This window comes from Elgaria multicarinata, chromosome 9 (genome assembly GCF_023053635.1).
Source record: "Elgaria multicarinata webbii isolate HBS135686 ecotype San Diego chromosome 9, rElgMul1.1.pri, whole genome shotgun sequence".
NCBI lineage: Eukaryota > Metazoa > Chordata > Lepidosauria > Squamata > Anguidae > Elgaria > Elgaria multicarinata.
In genome coordinates, this window is record NC_086179.1 from 37,392,025 (window position 1) to 37,416,425 (window position 24,401).

At 41.0% G+C, this 24,401-nt stretch overlaps 1 protein-coding gene across 5 annotated transcripts in view; it reads left to right on the forward strand.

The window, feature by feature from the left end:
• ZC3H7B (zinc finger CCCH-type containing 7B) overlaps nucleotides 1-24,401 on the forward strand; it is a 70,537-nt gene that overhangs the window by 1,545 nt on the left and 44,591 nt on the right. For 3 of the 5 annotated variants that reach the window (XM_063133589.1, XM_063133593.1, XM_063133590.1), the window contains exons 1-6: nucleotides 6,014-6,038; nucleotides 16,477-16,537; nucleotides 18,335-18,368; nucleotides 21,674-21,871; nucleotides 22,335-22,493; nucleotides 23,698-23,778. In XM_063133589.1, coding sequence (XP_062989659.1) covers nucleotides 6,032-6,038; nucleotides 16,477-16,537; nucleotides 18,335-18,368; nucleotides 21,674-21,871; nucleotides 22,335-22,493; nucleotides 23,698-23,778 — 540 coding nt within the window. In that variant the 5' untranslated portion in view covers nucleotides 6,014-6,031. Of the gene's footprint in view, nucleotides 1-6,013; nucleotides 6,039-6,408; nucleotides 6,616-16,476; nucleotides 16,538-18,334; nucleotides 18,369-21,673; nucleotides 21,872-22,334; nucleotides 22,494-23,697; nucleotides 23,779-24,401 lie in introns of those variants that run through there. The other 2 variants (XM_063133591.1, XM_063133592.1) reach the window with 2 other exon arrangements.

The window sequence follows — 24,401 nt, forward strand, 5'->3', positions numbered from 1 at the left end:
AATTGTTTGCTAGCAGCACTTATTTGCTAGTATATTGTTAGGTCTGAATAATCAAGACAGCAATTCTACACATTCTTACTCGAGAGTGTCCCACTAAACTCAGTGAGGCTTGCTCTTGGGTAGAAACTGATAAGATTGCATTGTTAAAGAATTTTCAAATAGTTTGGCGATGTGTTTGTTAGATGCAGTAATGTTACCACACTAGCTCAGGGAACATATCATTCACTGCATCTCTGTATTTAGATATAAGGCCTTCTGGAACATAAAGCTTTTGAAGAATTTAGTTCAAAGGGTTGCTAGGTGAAACTTTTCCCAATGTGATCTTGGCTCTATTCTATTGAAGAACAGCCTAATACTTTGGGGACACCTTGAACAAAAAGATGCATCAATTAACTATTTTGATGGCTAGCCACTGATGCTCTTGTTTTTCATGCTTTTACCCCATTTTCCTTCACCAGTTTAAATACTAGCTCATTCTGTAGTCTACTGTGTGTAGAAAGGGACAATCTTTATTCTTTAAATGTGATAAATACTCATTTAATTTGCTGCCCTCAATAATTAATTGGTTAATTAAACCATGAGTGAGAAACCTGCAGCCTGCTGAGTTTCTCCATCCGGCCCCATCTGCCCCCTCAACCCCACAGCAATTAGGCTTGAAAAAAAAAGTTTTCCCTTGGCTTCAAGGGAAGAGTTTACCCAAGCCTAATTACAATGTGAGGGTGATTATGCACTGTGATTCCCCAGTCCCCACAACCTGCCTTTTTCCAAGCCTGATTGCCATAGGGGGTGGGTGTTATGCGTAAAAGTATAGATGTGTGTCTGAACATAATAACATAAGAGCTATGTTGAATCAGACCAAGGGGCAGTTTAGTCCAGCATTCTGCTCACACAATGGTCTATTATTATTATTATTATCATTATCATTATTATTATATTTATGTATCCCGCCTTTTGCCCAATACTAGGCCTCAAGGTTGCCAAGATGCCTGATAGCACCACCACCCTCTGATACTAGAGGTAATATATAGTTGTCATAACTAGTAGCCATTGATAGTCTTATCATCTATGAATTTGTCAAATCCCTTTAAAGACATCCAAATTGGTTGCCATCACTACATCTTGTGGTAGTGAATTCCACAGTTTAACTGTGCAATGTGTGGAGAAGTACTTCCTTTTATCTGTCCTGGATCTCCCACCATTCAGCTTCATGGGATGGGATAACCCCAGATACTAGAATGATGAGAGAGGGAGAAATATGTCTTCCTATCCTCTTTCTCCATATTATTATAATTTTGTACAACTTTGTCATGTGTCCCCTCACTTGTCTTTTTTTCTCAGCTAATTAGTCTCAGTCATTGTAACTTTTCCTTGTAGGGGAGTTGTGCCAGCACCTTGATAATTCTTGTTGCTCTTTTCTGTACCTTTTCCAACTCTACAATGTTTTTATTGAGATGTTGTGATTGGAACTGTTCACAGTATTCTAAGTATGGCCACACTATAAGGGCAATCTGTCATGTGGGTGTGAATAAATTGGTATGTGTTATGTGCAAGAGTGTGTATGTGTGGTGTAAATGTGATTGTGAGTGTGGTATGGCCCTGCTTGCTGCCAGCATTGGCCCCGCTCACTTTAGTTTTGCCTCACCCACTGTTGGCATGCAGCCACCAGCAAGTTCCCACCAAGGCAATGAACTCCTTTGGGCCCATATTTTCCTGTCCAGCAACCGAAAGGGAAACTGAGGCAACTTAAAGATCCCCCTGGTCTCTGGAATTCAATACTTTGGCTGTTGTAGCACTCAGTCTCTCTCTCTCTCTCTCTCTCTCTCACACACACACACACACACACTGATTTCTGTCTGTCTGTCTTTGATGCCAACAATAGGACTAAGGAGGCTGAGAGAGTGTCCACCATGCTGCTGTGTTCACTCACTGCTCTGCTCTCTCTGCTTATATAATTTGGCCTCAAGATGTCTCTGTTGTGGCCTCCTTTGCACAGACACAAATTTTTTTTTAGGGAAATGATTAAAATGTGATTGGCTGTGGGCATCCTCCATGGATGCCTTATTCTCTACTTAATAGCTCCTGGTCCTGGTTGGCTGAGTACAACCATATATGGCAGTCAGGCAGAGCAGCCCCTTGGATACCCTGCCTGGCCTGCCTTCTTCTGTCAGAGGAGAAAAGGGGCAATGCCCACAGGACTGGAGATGTGTATGTACAATGGTTGTGTGGGGTTAAGGAGTGGAACAGAGTCCAACTGTCATATCCGGGTTATCAGAGACCAGGCAAGGCTCTGCCACCCACCCATAGAGCTTGCTTTCAAAACATTAAGGCCAGCAATAAAAATGTCTTTAAATACATCATCAGCAGAAAACCAAATGGGTTTGTAGTGGAACCATTAGATCACAGAGGAGAATAAGGCAATTGCAGAGAACTGAATGAATGACCTTTTGGTGTGTGACTTCATTACAGAAGGAAGTTGGAAGGTATCCAAGCCTGAACGACTTTTTCAGGGAGGGTATCTTAAGAACTAAGTCAAAAAGAGGTGATGAGAATAAATTTTAGGGCTCATTAGCAATAAGAAAACAGTAGGAGTAGATACCATACACCTGAAAATTCATAGAATCATAGAGCTGGAAGGGGTCTATAAGGCTTTTGAGTCCAATTCCCTGCTCAATGCAGGAATCTACCTTAAAGCATTCCTGACACATGGCTGTCCAGCTGCCTCTTGAAAGCCTCTAGTGTGGGAGAGCCCACAACCTCCCAAGGTAATTGGTTCCACAGTCAGGAAGTTTTTCCTGATGTCCAGATGGAATCTGGCTTCCTGTAACTTGATCCTGGTCCTCCTCTGTGTGACAACCTTTCAAGTATTTGAAGAGTGCTATCATATCTCCCCTCAGTCTTCTCTTCTCCAGTCTTCTCTTCTCCAAGCTGGAGGGGGATCAGAGGAGAGCAACAAGGATGGTCAGGGGTCTGGAAACAAAGCCCTATGAGGAGAGACTGAAAGAACTGGGCATGCCCAGTTCTTTCAGTCTCTCCTCATAGGGCTTTGTTTCCAGACCCCTGACCATCCTTGTTGCTCTCCTCTGATCCCCCTCCAGCTTGTTTACATCCTTCTTGAAGTGCAGTGCCCAGAACTGGACACAATTCTCAAGATGAGGCCTAACCAGAAATTGGTGATCTAACTTAGAGAGCTTAGAAAAGGGAATATACAAATTAATGGAGGAGAAGAGGTCTATTCATAGCTGTTAGCAAAGGAGCTTCCCTGTTCATATGCCACTCAATATCAGTTGCTGTGTGTGGGGGGGGGGGGCAATACCAGGGGAGGCTATTTTCTTATTGTGTTGTTGCTTGTGGGCTTACTGATGATCAGGGGTCTGGAAACAAAGCCCTATGAGGAGAGACTGAAAGAACTGGACATGTTTAGCCTGGAGAAGAGAAGATTGAGGGGAGACATCGAGGGGAGGCACTCTTCAAATACTTAAAAGGTTGTCACACAGAGGAGGGCCGGGATCTCTTTTCAATCCTCCCAGAGTTCAGGACACGAAATAATGGGCTCAAGTTACAAGAAGCCAGATTCTGGCTGGATTTCAGGAAAAAATTCCTGACTGTTAGAGCAGTACGGCAATGGAATCAGTTACCTAGGGAGGTTGTGGGCTCTCCCACACTAGAGGCCTTCAAGAGGCATCTGTCAGGGATACTTTAAGGTGGATTCCTGCATTGAGCGGAGGGTTGGACTCGATAGCCTTATGGGCCCCTTCCAACTCTACTATTCCATGATTCTATGATCTATTTGGCTGTTATGGGAAATGGGATGCTGGACTAAATAGACCTTTGGTATAATTTAGTAGGGCTGTTCTTATGTTTCTATCCCAGTAACCCTTACAACAGCTCTGTAAGTAGACTACATTTTACATATCTGGTGTGTGCATTTATGGCTGTTTAGAGCAAGGGTGGACTTTCTAGATTCAATATTCATTTGTTCACAAAATATATATATCCCTAACTTGGGGTAATAAATTTATGCTCCTCCAGATGTTTTGGCCTACAGCTCCCATCGATGCTAGCCAGCGTTGACAATGGTGAGGGATAATGGGAGTTGTAAGCCAAAACATCTGGAGGACCATAAGTTGATTACTCTGAGTTAGAGGTATGTGTATTTGTGAACAAATGAATACTGAACCTAACTATATATAAACTGAAATCTAGGTTTATTTAAATTATTTATAAAATACTCTATAGGTTTCTCCTGGTGTATGTATAAAATATGCCTGAGTATAAAAGTGTAACTACATCTGTCCAGCATAGCTAAAATTGCAAAGTCTAGAACATTAAATGAGTTTTATATATTTAAGGGGATAGTCCTAAGCACACTTACTTCCTAGTAGGACCTGCTGAATTCAGTCAGGCTTACTTCTAAAAGAACAAGCTTGACTGTGTGGTATGAATTGCATAGAAGAAGAAGAAATGTACCAAGATGGCTTCTTCCCTCACTGCAGCACTATGATGAGTAGAGCTGCACCATCTATGCATGTCTTAAGGTTACAGGAGCTCTCTAGTTGTGGCAAGTCTGCACACGCAACAGCTTCCCCACTCTTGAACAATCAATATAGCACATCAGATTGAAGGCAGATGGTTGTATGCATTTTTTTTGTATAAAATACACACGGACTATATACAAATCTTGGGTTTCAACTGAACTGAATGGGTGTGTGAATATCAGGAGTCTATTTGAAGTATTTATAACCCATTTTTAGGTAAAACCTTCACAAGGTATCTTACAGCAATTAATAAATACAACATATTAAACAATGAAATATTGAGAACAAAACTAGTAAATTAACAATTAAAATAGCAGCAACTAAAATAGGAAACCAAATAAAGTCATCAATAAAAATCTGAGTTATAACAAATCCCTACTTAAAAGCCACCAATGAAGGGGTCATATGCACTTCCTGGAGGAGGGAATTCCAAAGATGTGGAGCCGCCACTAAGAAGATCCTTTCCCTATCCTTTTTCAGGTGTTCTCAAGGCTTCACATTTATTCCAACCCCCTGAGGTTGCACTGTCCTTCCTGGCCCTGTGTCATGAAGGTGAATGTCTGCAGCAGGAACCTTTTCTCTCTGGGATGTTTTCCATGCAATTTAGACCTAAATTCTGCATGGATACAAAAAGTTTCCATTCTGCAGAAGTTCACTTCATTGTGTGAAAAGCAGGGAAGAGCTGCAGGGCTAAACATGAGCCCCTGCTTATCCACTTTGCCTCTTTTAGTGATACTTGAATAGGGCTCCTAACTACCGATTTGTTTTTATCTGCAAGCCTGGAAACAAATAGGCAACTAAGGCAATGGCTACAGAATTGGTGTCAAATGATCCATATGGCTGGCCCTCATGAACATCCAGCCAGCGGTATTCTGTACCAGTTGAAGTTTCCAAACTGACTTTAAAGGAAGCCTACATCCAGCACATTAAGACACTTCCTATTTTAAAATGTCTCCAGAGATGGAAGAGAAAGCTGCCCATAGGCATCTATGGACAAATTAAATGATTCAGTGTACCTCAAGCCCAAATGGTAAGGGGTAAAAACCAATAATAAGTACAGAACAGGCTCAGTAGGCATAGAATGCTGGCTGGCTGTGGGGGTGGGGATGGAATGGAGTAGTGGAATCCTTAATAGAAGTAGTCAACGCTGCAACATTTACTACATGGCTCCACTTGTCTGATATATTATGGGTTATGGGTTAATGTAAACCACCTTGGGAGGATTTTGCCTTGAAAGGTGGAATATAAATCTTTGAAATAAACGAATCCTATGTACACTTTCTTGTCAATGGGACTAACTTCTGAGAAAGTCCCACAGAATTCAATAGGATTTGCTTTATTGAACTGTGAATAGCAGCCGTTCCCTTCCAGATGCATTGGACTACAACTCCCAGCATTCCTGACCATTGGCTATGTTGGATGGGGTTATGGGAGTTGAAGCTCAAAACATCCAGACGGCATCAAGTTGGGAAGGCTGGCATGCAACCCAGTCTCGAATGAGTAGTAAGTAGTAAGACTGTAAATCTTGATTCATATGGCAAATATGGCGTGTGTATGTTTTTTTTTTAAAGTTTGTAAGTAGCTATGGTTTATTATATTGGCATTTATTGAGTAGCAAAGAAGTCTATTCTGCAAAGATTTTTCATTGCAACTTCATGTAGTTAAATACTCGTAACAAACGCGACCAACAAAATACTACAACCATAGACGCTGAACAAAAATAGTGGGAACTCCTGCGCCCTTAGTCATTCTGTTGCTGGTGTGTGGGTGCGCGGTGGTGGTGGGAGAACAGGTGGTCCTTAGGACCTAGAGGGATCCCAAGGAAGCGTTTTGCCTGGTTAGTGAGGCTGAGCTAGAGAGACCTGGAAATGAAAGTAAAAAAGACCAAGAGGCACATGGAGGGAGCTGCAGAGGCAGCAGTAGTAGCTGCTCTAGGAACAGAATGCTGCCTTCTGTAATTAAATAGCAATTACTCGTATTATTACTAACAGTAATAATGCTCTAATAATATCTCTAGTAATATTATATAATTTATCAAGGCGGGGTGATCATAGCGTAAGGGAATACCCAAGCACAGGAGGTGAGTTGTTTATTTTATATTTCTTGGAAGGAAGAAAAGAAGGAAGAAGGGGGATAAGAGAGAAGAGGTGAAAAAACCACCTCCTTAAGCGATATTGTATGGGGTTTGCAGATGACTAATGGAAATATGAGTATCTGCAAATATTGCTTAACCCCTGCCAGAAACGAATATGACATGGATGTTTCAGAAATGGCTTCTTACCCTGAGAATATATACTTGGAACAAATCTTTAAAAATAATTCTTCCCATTCATGCCCCCCACCCTTTTTGAGGTAGGGATCGAAAGGCTTTTAGAGGAGTTCAGATTGGGAAGTGAATGGCGATCAGAGAAACCCTCTGGAGTGATGGGGACTTCCCACTGTTTTGGTTCAGCGTTTGGGGTTCTAGTATTTTAGTTGTTTTGTTACAAGTGCTAACTATATGCAGTTGCAATAAAAAAAATCTTTGCCGAAACGCAGATCTCGGATGACGGGGACTTTGCTAACGAAAGGTTTGGTCATTGCTTGATCTGGCTTTTCACAATCTGACTTGTAAAAGTTACCTGTTAAACAGAATGGGACAGATTTCTTTTTCTAAGAAAGAAAATAAAAAGTAAGGTTTTGTGGGGGTTATTTCAGCCTGGAAACAGCCGTGACAGGTTATATTATGAGTTTTAACAGCACCAAGCTGAACGTATGTAGTGAGATTGTGGCTTTCACAGGCAGACTGTGTTTTCTTATCCATTTCCGCGATCTGGGTGTATCTAGCGCCGGTTGCCTTTGCTAAGCGAGTCCGGGGATTGAAGGCCCAGGATAAGTGGGAATAGGGTCGATTTTGCTCCAGTGTAATTTAAACCAAGAATCGGGTTTCTTAGGGTTGTTAATGGGGGCAAAGTAAGGGCAAGCATTTGAAGACGCAGGGCAATATAGGCAATGAATAAGACGGAAAACACCGTCAGTGCGCATAAACAGGCTACAATCCCCATACAAAGGGTTGCTAATGTGTGTTATCCGCCTGTTGCATAAATACGATCGCTAAAACAAAATATATCGAAAAGTGTGGAGAATGAACACTAGGGGAATGGGAAATATGTTTAAACTCGTTACTGAGAAAGAGAAGCTGCTCCCAGTGTAGACATTGCATGCCCCCCCCCCCCGCAGACTTTCTGGGTGTATATTAGGGGAGACTGAAGCCCTAGAAGATGAGCGCCTTACAACTAATCCTAGGGTTTGCAGTTCTAGACTACACTGTTAATGTATAAACATAATGGCTGCAGCTAACCTGTACATCTTGCTACACAAAACAAAATAGCACAATTTGCCTGAATGCAACAAACCTGTTGTATTTCTGTCATGCAATTTGTACCATTTCTGGTGAGAGCTTCCTTACGCTATATCCAGTGGAACTTTCCAATTAGATGGGATGATAAAAGCTTTGTATTTCCCAAATGTCCAGGTTTTGAGAAGAGTGTGGAAACTATGACATCTGAAACCTTCATAATAAATGTGTGTTTCTCTTTGTTTTTCTTCTCTTTAAAAAAAGCTTTTAGGGCATCTTCCCATCACATTTGTAAGAATTTAGTCAGCAGTATTATTTTTCAGTATATCGTAAGATGCTTGGGTTTTGTAGTAGCCAAATAAAATGAATTTGGCCTGCGTGCACTGGTAATTGAGAAACAGTATGGTAGATTCTGTTTGTAGCAATAGTTCACAGAATGTCTGCGATTCATGGGCTTGGTTTTGATAGGGGGTGGAGATTTGTAGGCCTGTTTGAGGGGGCATGCAGATAGACTGAGGTGCAGAAAAAGAGGGAAGATATTTCAGTAGGGCCTATAGGGTAAGCCAGGGGTAAGCAGAACATAGAACTTAGATATTTAAACGTCAGCTCCCAGAAACCCCTACCAACATGGTCAATGATCAGGAATGCTGAGTCCCAAATATCTGGAGATCTAGCTTCTGCCCACCCTCGTGGTAAGCTACAATAGAAGAAGGAGTTGGGTGGAACAGAAAGAGGCAGAAGTTGGTAATAGTACTTAGGATCTGTATTAGAATCCAAATTTTGGATGGTGGTCAGATGCAAGAATTGATGCTGTAATGGAAGGTCTTGTGTTTTCAGAAGAAGGAAAGTTATGGAGTGTTCTATCTCTGGCTCAAAGGCAGGGATCCACAATCTTTCCGGGTCGTTGAGCTCATTTGGAATTTTGGTGTTGTCACAAAATGTCTGCCATGGGTCCCCCCGTTCATAAAATGGCTGCCATGTTGGGCATGGCCACCAAACAGAAACCACCCATTTCCCAGAGGACAAACTGGTGAAACTAAAAGAAAAGTAAAGAAAAGTAACTTACCCAAAAACGTAAGTACCAGGCAGAACCGGACTTTGAGGTCCAAAACACAAAACCACTCTTTTGAACCCAAATAAAGATGGTGCTGGAGGGCAGCCCCTTGCTTTCCAGCAGGACACCCTCCAGATGTATTTTTTAAAAAAATCTTAAGAAATAAAGATTTAAATAAATAAATAAATCAGGAGTGGTAGGGTGCCTGGTGGGTGCCCAAAGAGGGTAACGTGGGCAAGTGACCACTTTAGAGACCCTATTCTAAGGCAATGGGAATGGATTGATATATTCTCCATTAATCTGATTCTTTAAAATATGATTTTTTAAAGGTTATTCGATTCCAATCTACCTTGCTCTTCCCACTTTGGTTTTATGTGTTCTACCTCAGTCATGAATGAAGTTTATGTTATCTTGTTTGCAAAAATGGAAAAAAAATCCTTGAATTTTAAAAGTTTATTGCAAAGTTGTGCAAAGTATTTCAAAGCAAATGTGATAATTAATATTTAGGTACATGCTGGGCTGTAATGTCATATAGCAATGATAAGCAACGTGCTGTTTGCAGACCATATGTGGCTCTAAAAGCACTTTTGAACAGCCTGTGGGCTATTGGAATCTTGGCAATCCCCTGCTTTACATAATAAAATTAGGCCTCTAGCCTTCATGGTGTGCAGAGTTAATAGGCTTGAAAACATAATGGCAAAAATTGCTAAAGGATTATAAACAAGGAGGCAAACAGAACTCTGTCCATATAATAAGGGACACTGATTGTATCTATCTCAAAATGCAAATTGTAAAATAAGTGTCTCATGGCCCCCAACTGAAACTTGACATATGCCAGATTGATGAAGATGGCATGTAAAGTATGTCAATTATTTGCAACCAACATGAACATGAGATGTAATATGTTTTCATATAATTCTCAAGTGCTGAACAGCCTGACCATTTTCTCTCTGTGGCTTATATTTTGACAGGATGCTTCAAAACTGAGCTTTGATTATCCAGTCAGCTCACTAATAATAATAATAATAATAATAATAATAATAATAATAATAATAATAATTTCTTACCCGCCTCTCCCTTTGGATCGAGGCGGGGAATAGCATTAGTACAGAATCAATACATCTTAAAAATTCTTGATTTTACATTGATCTGGATAGGCCTGCGGGAAAAGGCTAATCTTTAAAGCTGCCTTAAAATCACACACAGAGTTAATTTTACGAATCTCCTCCGGCAGGCCATTCCACAATCTGGGGGCGACAGAAGAAAAGGTCCTCTGGGAAACTGATGTCAGCCTAGTTTTAGCTGACTGAATTAAGTTCACCCCAGAGGACCTGAGTGTGTGGGGCAGACTGTATGGGAGAAGGTGATCCCACTGGTAACCTGGACCCAAACCATTTAGGGCTTTAAAGGTAATAACCAATACTTTGTACTTTGCCCGGAAACTAATTGGCAGCCAGTGGAGTGACTTTAATGTTGGGGTAATATACTCACCCCTAGATGTACTGGTGACCAACCTGGCTGCCATATTTTGAACTAGTTGAAGTTTCCGAACTAGGTACAATGGTAGTCCTATGTAGAGCGCATTGCAGAAGTCAAGCCTTGAGGTTACCAGCGCGTGCACTACTGCCTTTAGGTCTTCTGACTTAAGGGGTGCATCTGGTGTATCAGCCGAAGCTGATAGTAGGCACTCTTGGCCGTTGCATCTATCTGGGCTGTCATTTGGAGCGACGGATCCAGGAGCACCCCCAAACTGCGAACACAGTCTTTCAGGGGGAGTGTAACCCCATCCAGAACTGGTTGACACACCTCCAAACCTAGGTCAGAGCCCTTGACAGCAAGCACCTCTGTTTTGTCTGGATTCAGCTTCAGTTTGTTTTTCCTCATCCAGCCCATTACCGCCTCCAAGCATTCATTTAGAGGAGACACCCTATCCTTAGCTGATGCTGTTATTGAAGGCATAGAGAAATATATTTGGGTGTCATCAGCCTACTGATAGCACCCTGCCCCATGCCTCCAGATGATCTCTCCCAGCGGTTTCATGTAGATGTTAAACAGGATTGGGGATAGGATGGCACCTTGTGGTATGCCATACAACAGTTCCTTTTTTGAGGAGCAACTATCCCCCAGCATCACCATCTGGAATCTACCTGAGAGGTAGGAACGGAACCACCAGAGCACAGTGCCCCCGATTCCCAAGCCCCTCAGGCGTTCCAGAAGGATACCATGGTCGATGGTATCAAAAGCCGCTGAAAGGTCCAAAATTACCAGCAGGGACACACTTCCCCTGTTAATACTCATGCGGAGATCGTCCACTAAGGCAACCATAGCTGTCTCAACTCCATATCCCGCCCTAAAGCCGATTTGATATGGGTCTAGAAAATCTGTATCATCCAAGACTGCTTGGAGTTGGAAGGCAACTGCCCTCTCAATCACCTTGCCCCCAAATGGAAGATTTGATGCCGGTCTATAATTATTAAGGTCCAGGGAGGGCTTTTTTAGAAGCGGCCGTACCACTGCTTCTTTTAAACATGGTGGAAAACTCCCCTCCCTGAGAGATGCATTAATAATATGTTGTAGTCTAACTGCATCTCCTCCCTGGGCGACCAGCCAAGTAGGACAGGGATCAAGAGGACAAGTTGTCTTCCTTACTCGTCCAAGCAGCTTGTCCACATCATCAATACTCACCAACTGAAACTGATCCAGTGTAATCCTACTCACGGAGTTGCTGGACACTTCATCTTCATCTTCTGTTATAATGATGGCATCTAAATTGGCTCTTATCCAAGAGATTTTATTTGTGAAATAATCATTAAATGCATCACAGCAAACTACCGAAGGTTCTAAAACTGGGTTCAGGGGAGGAGGTGCCTGAGTTAGACCCCTCACCACCCTGAACAGTTCTGCTGGACGCAAATTCGCAGAACTGTCATTTTTCCAAAGCTAGGAAAAAAACCTCTCTCTAGATTTCTAATGTTCAATAAGTTGATCTTACCTATCAGTTAATTTGTAACTCATTGTCAAAATATATGTCAAATCCTATAGTGGCTAATAACATCTATGTCCAGAGTTGAGATTCTACAAGTGCAGAAAAAAAAGTACATGCACATACTACTCTGATGAGTTGCCTGCTTGGAAACTGATGGGTCCATTAGCTACTTAGAACAATCAAGCCTAAGTCAGGAGATAAATATATGTGGGGGGAAATCACTTTTGGGAAAACTAGAAGATTTGGGGGACTAGTCTGAGTCAATGAGGTTAAATAGCAGAAGAAGTACAGCTGACTTCTTCAACTTCTCCCTACACAGACAAACTTAGCCCCTTTGTAGATGATTATTTTTTGTGGGATAAGTACGCAATTGTTTCAAGAGATCCAGATTTCCCCCCACAGATTCTGCTGTGAAAAAATTGCTTTGGGAAATCACGCCACCACCACCACCGGTGATGTGCAACTATATTTTCTTGCTGGGGCAAAACAGTTGTTTCTCCTACAGCTTGTGTATCTGTGCAGTTAGAGGAGTGCTGTGTGTACTATAGTTGCATGTGATGAATACCTATTGGCTAGTGCCAGTAACATCAGTGGTTGTAATTGAAACACTCTTTACCTGATCCCTCATGCTACCTCATTTTGAGAACTTAAAAAACCTTGTTGTTGAATTAAAATGCTTTTTAGTGTACCATTCAAATAGATTACTAAACTTTGTGCAACAACAACAAAACACCCTCTCCTTCACAAGAATGGCAAATCGTTGTGTAGCATTTTTTCTCTTAAAATTTAATTTTAGGGTGTCGACAGTCCCTATATAGTGTTGGAGTACCTATCTACCTGAGAAAAATTGTGGAGAACCATCCTTCCCCCACTGCATCTAAATTACTTTACATAATCATGTCATAGGTACATTGCATTGGCCTAGCACTACTGTAAGAAAACAACCTGGATTTTTTTTGGGGGGGCGGGGGGAAATAATAAGGTAACTCAGATTTTTTTATAACACCTGAAAACATACCATGCACTTTACAAAAGAATAAACAAACAAACAAGGGTAAACAAAGTGAGTAGTAAATAGACATGCAAATCATGACATAATCAAAGAAAATATTTTTTATAGTTAAACATTAAAATATATTGGTATTGCTTGTTCAAATTTAAAATGCATTGCAGGGATGTTTTGCTGAACTTACTTTTTCTCTGCTGAGAAGGGCCTTTGCAAAACTGCATTTCCAAATAATGTCATCAGCATATTTAGATGGTTGTTATGGTGTTCTTGTAAATCAGTGGTGGCATATATGAGGGCAAAATTCTGTGGAAGATATTATGTATTGCATTTTGTATTGCCTGCTAAAATATTGTAAATAAATAAAATAAATAAGTATAGGGATCCCAAACACAGATTCTTTATGATAGCGTTTAGAAATTTCTCAGGAGTGATAGATAAGGATTACTTTTTCACTGACGTATGTTCATAAATATATTGTTTATAGCTTTGTGTGTGGTGCTAGTAGAGAAAATTATACATGTAAAATCTATTCATACATCTTGTCAAGTTGATCAGTTGACATAAAACTATTAAGTTGACAGTGATCCCAATTTCCTTGATCTGAAGTCTAATTTGTATTGTACATCATGAGGCTAGTGCTGATTATCAGTTGAATTTTATTTTTTCTGTGTTAAACTTCCCTTTTTGGAATGTTCTGGTTTTAGCAAATAAAATAATGACTGGCTTTAAAATATTGTGTTTCCACAATTTGGATTCTTAATTCTTGTACAGATTCAGTATATCCTTCATTGCACTTGAAAAGTCCTTTCCGTTTGCTGAGCACAATTAAAATTAATTGAGAACAAATTTTGCTATTCTCTATTTGTAATCTGATTTGTCAGAACATCACACTGAATCATAATACAGCTTTCATGCTCTTAATTTTTCTCCTGAACTGATTTTGTTGCTCAGTTTCATCTCTATGCTCCTAGTGATACTGCCATAAATAATTAACATTCTTCCTTCTGGCTTACATCTTCTAAATTGTAAACACCTAACGTACATTCAGGGGGTCTAGGAATTTACATTGCCATGAATGGTATAAGTTAGTGTTTTCTGCATCCTGGAAATCAAGGACTGCCTTTCAGGTTTGTTTTCTAAAAGGTGTGGGTACTTGGATGTGTGAAAATAGAATGTTGGAAAGGTAATGCATGTTGGGAAAAGATATGTGGTTGGATACCTGAGATGTGCACATTTCTACAGACATCTTGTATTTTCTCCAAAATGGATGCTTTGATTATTTTTCTAGTGTTTGTTTTTCATGCATCAGGATACGACTGTGACTACTCTCATCTATGTGTACTTAAAGATAGTTAGAAACGGACATTATGACTGGGTTCAACAAGATAACCAACAATGGTTTAAATATTCGATGGTTGGTTATTTAATTCACTGTGGGTTATCGTGTTGTGTGGTGGGAGTTTAACTAATGGTTGGTTATTTGGCTGAAGTAACCAACACAAATAACCAATGCTGGACTATTTCAGCCACTGTTGGTTCTTGTGTGGAGGGTACAGTTGGTTATTTCCTCAGCCAACACTAGTTAGTTCCTCAGCCACAGAGTCGTAAGGCAAGAGTGATCAAAGCGACAATTGCCGCTCTAGTCCAGCCAGCAGGATAGATTTTCGGCTGCAATGATTGATTGGATACTAACAGGAGGACTAAAGGGGAGAAAGAGGGCAGGGGATGAGTGAGCCAACTCAATGCTGATCCTAATCCACACCATAGTTGATTATTATCATGTAGTGTAGGGATTACACCCTAGATAAACAACTGTCAAGTTGATTATTACCCCACCATTGTCTATCATGTTGTTCGAACGCAGCCTATCTTTTGTTATGTAAAATTATCCTTTATGGTTGCAGAGGAAATAAAAGTGGACAGTTTTTCGGAAGGCCTAAGGGAAGGTTAAAGTAGGACTTCGTCACAGTACATTGAACCTGATCTTCATTGAGAGTAGGATGTTAGTATACCAGTTGAGGCTATTTCAGGATAGTGAATCCTTCATCCTTGCTGGTATAACTTCAGAAGTTGACTACTGTAAATTGTACTACATGGAGTTGTGTTTGGATGGTGGAGAATGCTGCTGTCAATATCCTTTTTTGACTATTGGTTCTTGAGCCCAATTGAAGGTGGAAGCTATTGACTTAATTTGCATGTAATGACAGCCCATGGTTTACACAACTCATGGGCTGTCATGAGCAAGCAGGAGAGAGTGAGCATGCTACCCCCCCCCCATGCACCTGCCAATTCTGCTTTTACACATCTAAAGCTGGCTTGTTCATAGGTTGTTGAGCATGATCTGTGAACCCAGAGTACTGGGTTGTTTAGGGGCTAAACAGCCTGGCAGTTAACCCATGGTTTATTGCTGGGTTAACTACTGGGGTTTCTTAGCCCCTAAACAACCGAGTACTCCAGGTTAGTGCATCATGCTCAACAACCTACGAATAGGCCAATTGTAGGTTGTTGATTAAAAGTGTAAATGACTGGTCAGTTGCAGCCTGTGGATTGTTTAACCCATGGGCTATCATTATGTGAGAACTGGATTAGTGTCTAAATGGTCTGGAACCCCAGGCTTGCACATCCGTTTCAGCCCATCCTTTGAAAAGATTATACAGCGTCTTATCTTGAAGTTTTTGGGTTTTTTAGTGATCTCGCGTAATTCTCAGCTGCTTTGACTTTAGCATGGGGGATGATACTGGTTTATGGCTTGTATATATGCTCCTTGAGTTTCTTTCATAAAAATGGCTTTAAAAATCTTCCTTAGATCCCCGAGTTGGTGAATATGAAAAGAGCCATACTGGATCAGGCTAGAAGTCTATCCAGTCCAGCTTCCTCTTCTCCACAGTGATTTATCTGATGCATTTGGAAGCCAAGCCTACAAGGCTAGCATGAAGGCAGCAGCCATCCCCCAGCAACTGGTATTCAGTGGCCTGCTGCCTCTGAATCTGGAGGTTAGTTAGGTCTATCAATAGCTATTAGCTATGATGGCTAACTCCCTCTTAAAGTCATCTAAAGGCTCAAAGAACAACTTTAAGAAATTGAGAAGTATCACTTCTTGTGTGTTTCACCAGTATGGATAAACCTACTGTGGTGTGTAGGTTAACTGTGAGTTTTTTAACCCATCAATAACTCAAGAGTGTTCAGGTTTGGACGTTACACTAACAACCTATGAATCATGCCACTACGATGTGCGACCTGACGTAGAATCATTGAGAAATATAATCAGAGAGACTTTAGTTTTTGCTAAATTCATAAGGGTTTTCAGGAGAGAAGTGTTATTAATCTTCAGTTGACGGAAGTCTGCATCACACCTCAATCTAAGTTGGTTGCATTGTTGACACCACAAAAGTTTTGAAGTTCATGTTTTGTTTAGAGGAGAGAGAAGAGGAGAAAGATTAACATGTTCTGGGAAAGAAACCTAAAATATGGATGTTGCTGTTGATGTTAAATCTCAGAAGATTAATTGGCTCGCACAAACTGTAAAGATTTAATATATATTTTCCCCTGCTGCAGTGACTGTAATGGAGAGACAGAAAAGAAAAGAGGAGATAGAGAAGGGGCTTCAATTCATACAGTAAGTGAAAAAGTTTGGGGACTGTGATGTTTCTGTTTTCATTAATCTGTGAAATCAAGTAATCCCTGCTTAGATGTATTTATTTTTAAAAGGTATGATTCATTTTCTTTCATGCCTAATGAAATCAAGGGTCTCTAAAATACATGGAACAACCAAACAAGAATCTAACCACATTTCCAATATGACTCTATAAAACCAAGAGTGTAGTGCTGCTACAGAGAAAGCAGCTCTCCTGGTACATGAAAAAGCAACCAGAACCCATTTGCCCCAGGCTTGTTCCATTGACTTTTTTTAATAGGATAAATTGATTGTCATGGAAGTTCACTATAGCTCAAGACTCACATTCCATGCTTGATAGCTGCTCCCAGTTTACTCAACTGTACATGAGCACAACTTCAAAGGATAGAGAGGTCAAATTTAGCTGGAGTCCGTGCTGCCCACAAACTTCCTTACATCTGTAGGCTATGAAACTGTTATCTTAGCCAGACTTTCTTCAATGGCCTAGGTGCCTTCACTTTCTTCCCTTCACTTGTGGAAAGTGTTAGTTCCTTCTGTTGAAAGACCTCAACAAACTTGACAAATACCAATGAGTTGCACAACATGCTTGTGATGTGAATAACTAGTAATGCTCTCATTTTGTAGAAAGGAAAACCAAGATGTTTGTTTTAATTTGGCCCTTTTCAGAAGACACCTTAAACCACGGCTTTAACTGCGGTGGATAAGCCTTTTTGCCTTACTCACCGTGGTTAAAGCTATGGTTGAAGGTGTCTTCTGAACAGGGCCTTGGAGTCCTTAGCTGGCTATGGATAAAAATACCCACTAGGTTGTCACAGGGCCACCTGGTAATGCTGATGTGGGTGCTGGGCATATTTTCTGATCATAGAAAACACCAGACTTTTGGATTTCAAACTTAGTGAAACATGGGAGTTGAAACACCTTTGTTTTCTTTCTCTTTCAGTTTATGGATCCCATTTAGAATCGTATAGGAGTGATGTCATGCTAACTAATACTATACCACAGATGTCCCCAACCTGGTGACTTCCAGAAGTTTTGGACTATAACTCCCAGCATTCTTGACCATTGGCCATGTTGGTTGAGACTCATGGGAGTTGGTCCAAAATATCTGGAGGGCATCACTTTGAGAGAGGCTGCTATAAAGGAGTTTATTGTCCTGCACTAGTCAAGCTAATAACTTTTACTGCTTTGAAACGTAACAAATACACATGCCCATCTATTGTTTTCATGGTCCTATATTATATTATATTATATTATATTATATTATATTTCTATAATGCCCAATAGCTGAAGCTTACTGGATGGTTCACAACTAAACCCCCCCCCCAACAATATTAGTAGCTTTGTTAAAATAAATTTGCCATCTTGCAGAAATCCGTTAAAACCAGGTGAAAAAGACATTTCAATTAAATAATGTGGTTTTTTTGTGGAAAAGTAATATCCTTGCTTGTGTAAGGAGGTATGAGAAAACTATTGTGCAACTGCAGGTAAGTTTGTGCAAACCACAGCAGTAGTAGCCAAAGGCACATAGCAATGTCCCACACAAAATGTCATTGTAAGACATACAGTGTTAACTAAAGGCTATGAAAAAGGCTGCTAAATGTAATCTACAAGTGCATTTTTGAAAGTGAGCATATGGATATCAGGCAGTAGCAATGCTAGCAAGTGAAACAAGAGGAGAATTTCCCTGTTTCACCCTTGTGCTCATTACATTGATACATATATTTACATATTTCTGTATTTCTCATTTCTGTATTTCACAAGCTCTTTGTCTTTGTCTAGGTCTACTTTACCCCTAAGCCAAGAAGATTATGAGGTGATTTTAAGATTTGACTTTTATTCTAAAATATGAAATGTTAATACATATTGTCCTTTTGTCAAAATTGGTGCTAGAGGGGATGTAATTTTCTGTTGTGGCTGGATGGACATAGTTGTATAAGTTGTATCTCTCAGTCATTTACAAATTTGAAAACAACCACTGCAAAGCCATTAATAAACTAAAAACAGACCATAAACCAAAAAACCAGTGGCAATACCACGAAAACACACTAGTGGAGCATAGTATGAGCAGCAATTCCAAATGCTGTCTGAATAAAATGTTTTGCATACCTCCAAAAAGGCAGCAGAGAAGAGGCTGTTCAGACTTCATCAGGAAGAGAGCTCCAGACCAAGGAATTATGTGGAAAAACCAAAGTCCAATGAAAATAGCAACAGCAAAAAATCATGAAAACAGCAGTGAGGAGGAAGAGGAAGTATCTCAATAGCCCCCACTCTAAAGTCCTTTTTTCCTCATATCTCAGAGTACCCTAAATGTTCATGCTATCCCATTGGCTCATCTCTGCTCACTTCTAAATTAGGTCCTGTCCTCACTTAGAAATCAATTAGAAATGAATAATTAGACTCAAAGTTAAATTCTCTTTTGATGTTCATTTTAAAAGAGGGAAGCTAGAATGCTCTGACGGTCTTTTCTAGGGAAGAACTACTAGCCCCAGCCTAAAGTGTCTCCCTCCACACAAACTGCATTCCAGCCTCCAAGGACAAACTCTTAAATCTCTCAGCTCTCAAGCTGAAACAGAGACATCATAGCTCTTTAAACCTAAATTTTTAGTTCATAAAGAAATCCAGGCTTTTGTTGGCCTTTTTCTCCCCAATATACTAGAACCCAGAAAATAGGTCTAAGCAGGTGGGTTGTTGGATTCGGAACTAGGTGACATTACTGAACTGTCTTCAAAGTCAGTCCCTCGTGGAGCACATTACAGTAGCCCAGCCTACAACTTTCATCATCAGTCAGTATGGTCAATGGCCATGCTGGCTGGGGATTGGAATCCAACACATCTGGAGGGTGCCTGTTTGGGGGAAGGCTACAGTAATTTAATATGGTGGTCAGGTCTCTTATCTTCCAGGAGTGGGAATAGCAACTAACATTAATATGAGGCACTCCTGGCCACTGCCACAACCTTGGAATCTAGGAGCAATACTGGTCCATCAGTCTTCACAAGCTATGAACGTGATCCTTACAGGAGAGTGTGACCTTGTTCGGAACAGGCATATCTCCCACTAACTGTACTACTGGATCCTCCACTACCACCAACTCTGTCTTATCCAAAGTCCCTTTTGGTTTGTTTGCTCTCATCGTGAATAGTAACAGGTTGGATAAAAATTAATTATGTTGTTATTATTATTATTATTATTATTATTATTATTATTAATTTATTTATATAGCACCATCAATGTACATGGTGCTGTACAGAGTAAAACAGTAAATAGCAAGACTCTGCCGCATAGGCTTAGATTCTAATAAAATCATAATAAAACAATAAGGAGGGGAAGAACGTTATTGGAAACGTTCTCTTAACAAGTAACCTGATTTAAAGTGAAAATCAAAATTTAATATGTACAAAGATGTTAAAACCTACACTTCTAGCACCATCCTATGCATGTTTACACAGCAATGTTACACAGTGTATAGTGAGGCTTACTCCCAAATGACTGTGCATAGGATTGTAGCCTTAGACTGTAACCCTATGCATATTTACTAGAGAATAGGTCCAATTGAAATCAGTAGGACATACTTCTAACTAAACTTGCGCAGGACTGCACAATTAATCTCTTACAACTTATTCATGTCCATCTATCAAGCTAATTGAACTGAAGGCTGATTTTTATGTTAAAAAAGCTCAGGGGAAGATGTGCAACATTTGAGGTTAAGCTTTAGAAATGACATAATTTGTTACTGGCTATCTGCTGGACCCAGAGACTAGAAAGTAGCCCTAAAATCCATGAGATACTATTCTGTATCACATCAGGATGATCTATTGAGCTATGTGGGTGATCTTGAACTCCTGTTTTATGCCTTCCAACTTCCTGACCCCTCCAGTGGATTCAGTTTCAGTCATGAATATTTATACATCTATTAAGTTAAGAGGCATGGGCATTTACCTTCCAACACTGTTTCGCCCAGCAACTACCAGACCTTGCTTGTGGTAAGTTCTGGACACTTAATAGCCCGATCTTACACATGTTTACTCTAAAGGAAATCCCACTTTGTACAATGGGACTTGCGTTCCAAAATGTATACGTATGACTGCAGCCTTCACCTTCTAGTGGGTGATCTTGCTTAGTATCGCTGCATGGGAACAGAGAGAACCAAGCAAAAATCTATCTCTTAGCATATATAATTCTGTAGCGTTGTGTTTGTGACCTACAGCAACCATTTACCATGCATACCTGTTCAAGAAATACATGAATTGCAAAATGGGAAACTTAATTTCAGTCAAACCCATTTACATGCTGTTGCCTTGCTCTTTACTCCTGATTTGCACCTGGAAGCAATTGACCCAACATCTTGCCCTGAATCTTCTTGCATGTGTCCTCACACCAACCTTTACTACAAGTCTAAGGAATTCCTTAGCTGGAAAGCTGTACCATGGTCAATTGGTCCTATTATTCTTGTTAGATTCTGTCTATGCTGTGTTGTGACATCAGCACTCTGTGCAGCAATGACTACTTGCTAGTCTCTGCTAGCCTGTAACAACCGATGTAATTTCTAACGCTTAACCTCAAACGTTGCACATTTCCCCCCATGCTTTTTGAACACACAAAAGCAGCCTTCAGTTCAATTGGTTCCCTGTGCAGTCTACAGTGAATTGAAATATTGTGATGTGACATAATATGGAAGACGAAGAAGATATGGTGCGGCTTCCCAGTCAAGGAATGCTGTTTCTCACAGTTGGCTAGTTTTTGTTCACAAACTTATAAGCAAGCGATTGTAGCTTTTAGGATTACCCCAATTATGTATCTTTATATTATGAAGAAGTGCAGTTTATTATTTTATTTATTTGAAGTATTTTCATGCTGCTCCTGAACCAAAAAGGCTTCAAGAGCAGCTTACATATAATCAATTAAACAGGACAGTCTCTGCCTGCAGGGTTATAATTTAAAAAGACAAGGCACACCAGGGAAGAGGGGGAAATAATTCTTTTAGCAGAGCTGGTGGAATAGCCCTGTTCGCCTTCTCGTTACCCTCAGCCTGGCCTGGTGGTTTAGATGGCATGCTTGAGGTGGGGGGGGGTTGAAAGTGCCCTGTAATTGTTGTGACACATTCTCTGTTTCTTCCTACAGGCCTTTTTGCAAAAGCTGGTGCGAAACTTATTTGCGGAAGGCAATGACTTGTTCAGAGAGAAGGATTTCAAGCTGGCCCTGGTGCAGTATGTAGAAGGGCTGAATGTGGCTGATTATGCAGTTTCAGATGAGGTGACCATTCCAGTGGATCTTTTATGTAAGCTGCATGTCAATCGGGCTGCCTGCTACTTTGCTATGGTGAGTATGTTTAGGGCTTGCTCATACGCACATGTACTTTGGTTGATCTTCCTTCACTTGATAACTTGCAGCTAAATGTGTGAACAGACTCCATTGAAGAGTATTGCATTGAAGTCATTTTTAGATCAGTCATGGCTCCTATGCACATGCGGCCCATTATTTGATGTTGCTTCTGCATCAAAGTGATGACCAGACGTGCGTGATTCATCCCTTAGCCATTTTCCTTTGGAGCAGATAAAAGGCATGCATACTTCAAGGAGAAGAATGGGAAAGGCAGCCTGCTGTTTAAGGTGTTTACCTGATGCACTGAGCTGCTTTGGAAGACTGTGGTGCTTAGACCATGATTCTCAAAACATGAAGCAGGCCTCCCAAAGAAGAGTCAGATTCTAGGGGAGTAGCAAAAACAACAAGGATCTATTTATGTGAAACCTTTCATGATTACATTGGTCTCTTTATCGAAAAGGGCCTGTATGAGAAAGCTTTGGAAGACAGTGAGAAGGCTCTGGGATTCAACAAGGAGAACATCCGGGCGCTCTTCCGGAAAGCCCGCTGCTTGAATGAACTAGGGAAGCATAAGGAAGCATATGAATGTAACAGCCGCTGTTTGCTCTCCCTCCCGCATGTAAGTAGTAGCCTACACATTTACAGACATTCAGGTCTTTTTAAAAAGAAAAACAGATTTAGGGGGCAACCCTATTGAGTTGCAGCCCGCTATTCAGAAACCTCTGATCTTGGAGGCTTCTGAGATTCCAGTGACCTACCAAGCTGTTGCAAGCAGGGCAGAAAAAGCAACCATCTTTTAAATATTTTCAGCTAGACAGGCCTCTGAGACTGCCTAGTGGATTGTGCTGGCAGGGATGAGCCTGGAGAGGCCACTGGATAGAGCGTATCCTAACCTTTTTTTCTCCCTCCCCTCTCCCCCCAGCACCCCCCTTTTTGATCCCCCCATCTGAGATCGTGACACTGACTTCAGATGTGGAACCGCTGTGGAGCTTTCTGTGGAGGCTGGGATGGGGGCAGGGTAAAGATCCAAGTGGGGAATTTCAACTCCAAGGTTGTAACTCTGTTTATGGACTCAGAGGTGAAACCCCCCAGTATCCTATGGACTATATCCAGGGGCCGTAGGATTGTGCTCTAGATGTTTTTTAAAAATAAAAATACTCAAAAGTCCAGAGTTCTACCCCCCTCTTCCTGTCATTAGGTCTCTCTGTCTTTTTAAGCCAGAGTGCAATAAGAGCGTTATTATCAGTGAATTGACCAATCTTCCAGGCCCAATCATTGATTAATACATAGAGAATTCAATTTCTAGCACAAATATGGCAGCTATCCAAATTTCTAGCACTTCTTATTGCAAATAAAACTTTGTGAATATATGGCCATTTCTGGTAAAGATTCCTTGCCCCCCTCCCTTATGGCTATTGGTTCTTCTCTTCCCCCTGCCTCCCCCTCACAACCTGCCCTCTCTGTGCCCTCTCTGCCTGTTCCAGTCTCCTTCCCCTGCTTTGTTCATACGTTTGATGGCACCTTGGGACGGGTTTCAAAGCAACAAAACTGGACATAGAATAAATTATGCACCGTAAATGCATGCAAATGTATTTTAACACAGTTGCGCGCAATTCTACATGTGGAAGTGTGATATGATGGGAGAGATAACGGTTTGTTCCACAAACACTGAACAATGGGTTGGTGTTACGTGAGAACAAATGAAAACTTTGACTTTTGTCCTTGGGTTTGTTTGTTTTTCATTACCAATAAAGCATATGAGAGGCTTTCTACTTTACCTCTAGAATCTGTAAATAAGTCTTTAATTGTTTTCTCTGCTGAAGGATGAAAATGTGGCACAACTTGGCCAGGAGCTTGCACAGAAGCTGGGATTAAGGATCCGGAAAGCATATAAGAGGCCTCAGGTATGATACTTGTTTTCTACTCTTCCAATTAGCATACATTGGATATTATAATTTGTATCCTCTCAACAATCCTTGGAGAAGGGCTAGCCCAACCTTCCCCAACCTGGTGCCCTCCAGATGCATAGGACTACAACTCCAATTATTCCAAGCCAGTATGGCTGGCTGGGAATGGTGGAAGTTGTAGTCCAATACAGCTGGAGGGCACCAGGTTGGCTAAAGCTTGGCTAGATTGGGAGACAATGACTTGCCTAACCCTAACCCTGGAGGGTCACGATTGGGCAGTGTGAAGGAAGTCTGGGGTCCACCCAGCGTCCTTGCAAGGTAAGCTCTGGACCAAACACCCGATTTCCCAGACAGCCACCTCCCTAGCCCCGTCCCAAGATGGTATTAGCCAGCCCTCCAGAGAATAACCACACAAACACACTTTACGGACTGAAGCAGTTTATTTACACACACACTAAAACTAACACGTAAGGCTCCAGTCAGCACTTAAGCAAAAGGGGGAGGGGAGAGGAGAGAGAGGGGGAGGGGGGGAAGGGTAAAGGATTAGGAAAGAATAGCAGCAATCAAACATATGCTTAAAATGAACCCACCATGTCACAAAGGTGGCTAGACTCCCCTGG